Below are 2,759 nucleotides of genomic sequence, written 5' to 3' on the forward strand. Positions count from 1 at the left end.
GCCTTGAAGGGAATCAACACAAGGAGACCCAGCTCTCTTCCGTGGAGCCTGCATGTGGTGGGATACACTCAGCAGCCATCCCCATCCATGGGGATAAGAGGGACTGTGAAGAGGAGGCCTTGCTGAGGATGAGGAGGGGCCATAAGCGATGCTGCGCTGGCTCAGCCCTGCCGTGTCTTCCAGAGCACACTGGGGAGCATGGTCAGCATCTACAGCGAGGCCGGGGACTTCGGCAGCGTCGTGGTCACTGGGGGGATCTCTTTCTCCTTGAGCTACGAGCAGAAGACACAGACCTTGTTCATCCACGTGAAGGAATGTCGCCAGCTGGCCTATGGGGACGAGGGCAAGAAGCGCTCCAACCCGTGAGAACCAGGGGGGGATGGCTGGGTTGTGGGGTGGTGGGTTGTCTTGGCGAGGCAGGAGGTCTGGGATTGCCCTTGGGGGGCTCAGGGGGTTGGTTGTAGTGAGTCCTTGGTGCGGTTCCTCCCTTCAGGTACGTGAAGACCTACCTGCTGCCCGACAAATCCCGGCAAGGGAAGCGCAAGACGACCATCAAACGCAACACCATCAACCCCCTGTACAACGAGCTGCTCAAGGTGATGGGCATGGGATGGGATGCAGGCTCTCAGCCCTGGGGATGCTGCTGGACCAACCAGGGGAGGGATGCGCTCCAAATCATGGAGTGTGGGGCCTCTGCAGAGGACCCATGTCCAGACACCCTGAAAGCTGGGAAAAACCCCCTCCCAGACTCTGATGGGGCTATGATGGGATGTAGGTGCAGCTGCAGATGTGGATGTGTGCCACAAGCTGCCTTCCTGGTCCTGTGGCATCCCCCAGGGCTTGGTTCTGCTTATCTTGGGTGTTGCTTTCCATGGAGAAGGCTCCTGAGCCACTGCAGGCAGGTTACAGTGGTTGGAGGGAGGCAGCACGGCTGCAGGGGCAGAGATAAGGCAGTTCTGAGCCCAGAGGCTGCCCTTCACCATCCCCACTGCATCCTCCGTGGGGTGGTGGGACAGGCTGGCTCCATCGCTGAGCCTGGCAGCGCATCCCTGATGTTAGGCACTCTCCAGAAAGCAGGGAAGTGGGAATTAGTTTGGTTCCCAGGCTCCTACAGCCCTGTGTTTGCTGAGGTCTGACCACCCGAGGCTCAGTGGCCTGGCAGAGCTTCGCTTGTGGTGGGATGTGGTGGGATGGCTGGATGCCATGAGTCCTGGTCCTGGCTCTTGATGGGCTCTGAGGACTCCTTGCCTGTAGAAGATGCACTCTTGCAGTGCTTCCCTGGTGCTTTGAGGTTTCAGCAGGCTTGGAAAGGAAGACAAAGAGTCTCCTGTGTGCACCCATTGCTCCTCAAACCTGCCTCCTGATGTGTGTGCCCAGCCCGTCCCTGCCTGCTCACGGTCCTTGTGCTGTCTCTCCTCTAGTACGAGATCCACAGGTCCCTCCTGCCCGAGAGGACGCTGCAGTTCTCGGTCTGGCACCACGACCGCTTTGGCCGCAACACGTTCCTGGGCGAGGTGGAGGTGCCGCTGCATGCCTGGGACTGCCAGAGGCACCTGGAGGAGTTCCTGCCCCTGCACGGCAAGGTGCTGCCCTCCCCGCTGTGCCCACAGCATCCCGCTGCCCGGCCGGGATGCAGAGACCTCGGCCAGGAGCGGCCAAAAGCTTGTGCCAAGTCGAACCCTTGGGGAAGTGAAGCCCCCAGCAGCAGGCAGCAGTGCTGCTGTAGTAAATAAGGGCGGAGAGCTCCCCTCCTCTTCCTCAGCAAGTCCCCTGTGTGATGCTGTGGAGCTTGTCTCTGCTCCATCAGGTATTTCCATTCTGTTTCCTGGCTCTGCTCCAGCCGGGAGGAGTCGGAGCCAACGCAGGGAAACAAATGGTGGAAATTGGCCTGGACATCCTGCTCTGGTTGCAGAGCAAGGCAGGGACAGCCTTGATGCAGCTCCATGGCAGCAGATGCTGCTGCTGGGCTTGAGTCTGGTTCTGTAGACTAACTCATGCTGTGGGCTCAGCCCTTGGTGGTGCTGGGGCTTGAGCAGCTTGTGGAAACCCCTAAATAGGGATTCCTAAGGGGGGTGGTTGAGCCAAAGAAGGATCCTAAAGGAGCTGGTATGAGTCTGACCTTGTGATGCTGCAGAGGGTCCGTAGGCATTTGTACCACATCTAGGAGAGGCCAAGCCTTTGGCACAGCATGGGGAGGTGCTGCAGGCAGACCAGACCACCATTGTGTCCACTTTACCCTTCAGCAGTGTTTAAGTCTTTCTCTTTGCAGATTGGGGTGGATGCTGCTGGTCTCCACCAGTACAAGGGGGAGCTGGTCGTCTCCATGAAGTACATCCCATCTCCCAGGCACCCTGGGGCTGGGAACAGCAGGAAGGGTGAGTGCTGTGGATCATTGTGTAGCGTATGGGACCTGCTCGTGGCCATGCAAGCTGGGTCTGGGTGGGTTTCTTGCATGGTGCCACTGCAGCCTTCTCCTCTGCACTGGGTCGGGGCAGACCTGGCTGTCCTCAGGCTGGCCGAGTGGTCCCAGTGCCTTCCTGGGGCTGGACCAGTTGTCTGCCCTCACCTCATCAGTAAGGGAGGAGACAAGAGGAGATCCCAGGGGCTCTGTTCCTGCCTCTGTGATGTCCAGCAGGACCTTGCCAGAAAGGTGGTGGAAATGAGGGTTGGTTAGTTTTTGCTGTGTTGGGTTTTCATAGGCAAAACAGGGGAAGGTGGTGAGCTCCAGGTCTGGATCAAAGAAGCCAAGAACCTCACAG

General features: G+C 58.9%; 1 protein-coding gene across 1 annotated transcript in view; it reads left to right on the forward strand.

Moving 5' to 3' along the window:
* Positions 1-2,759, forward strand: part of SYTL4 (synaptotagmin-like 4) — a gene marked incomplete at its 5' end in the record, with an annotated part of 5,582 nt that overhangs the window by 1,781 nt on the left and 1,042 nt on the right. The window contains 5 exons of the mRNA XM_010012646.1: positions 184-362; positions 494-596; positions 1,422-1,583; positions 2,270-2,375; positions 2,700-2,759. Coding sequence (XP_010010948.1) covers positions 184-362; positions 494-596; positions 1,422-1,583; positions 2,270-2,375; positions 2,700-2,759 — 610 coding nt within the window. The remainder of the gene's footprint in view (positions 1-183; positions 363-493; positions 597-1,421; positions 1,584-2,269; positions 2,376-2,699) is intronic.

The sequence above is a fragment of the Nestor notabilis genome, unplaced genomic scaffold, assembly GCF_000696875.1.
Source record: "Nestor notabilis isolate BGI_N333 unplaced genomic scaffold, ASM69687v1 scaffold20094, whole genome shotgun sequence".
NCBI lineage: Eukaryota > Metazoa > Chordata > Aves > Psittaciformes > Psittacidae > Nestor > Nestor notabilis.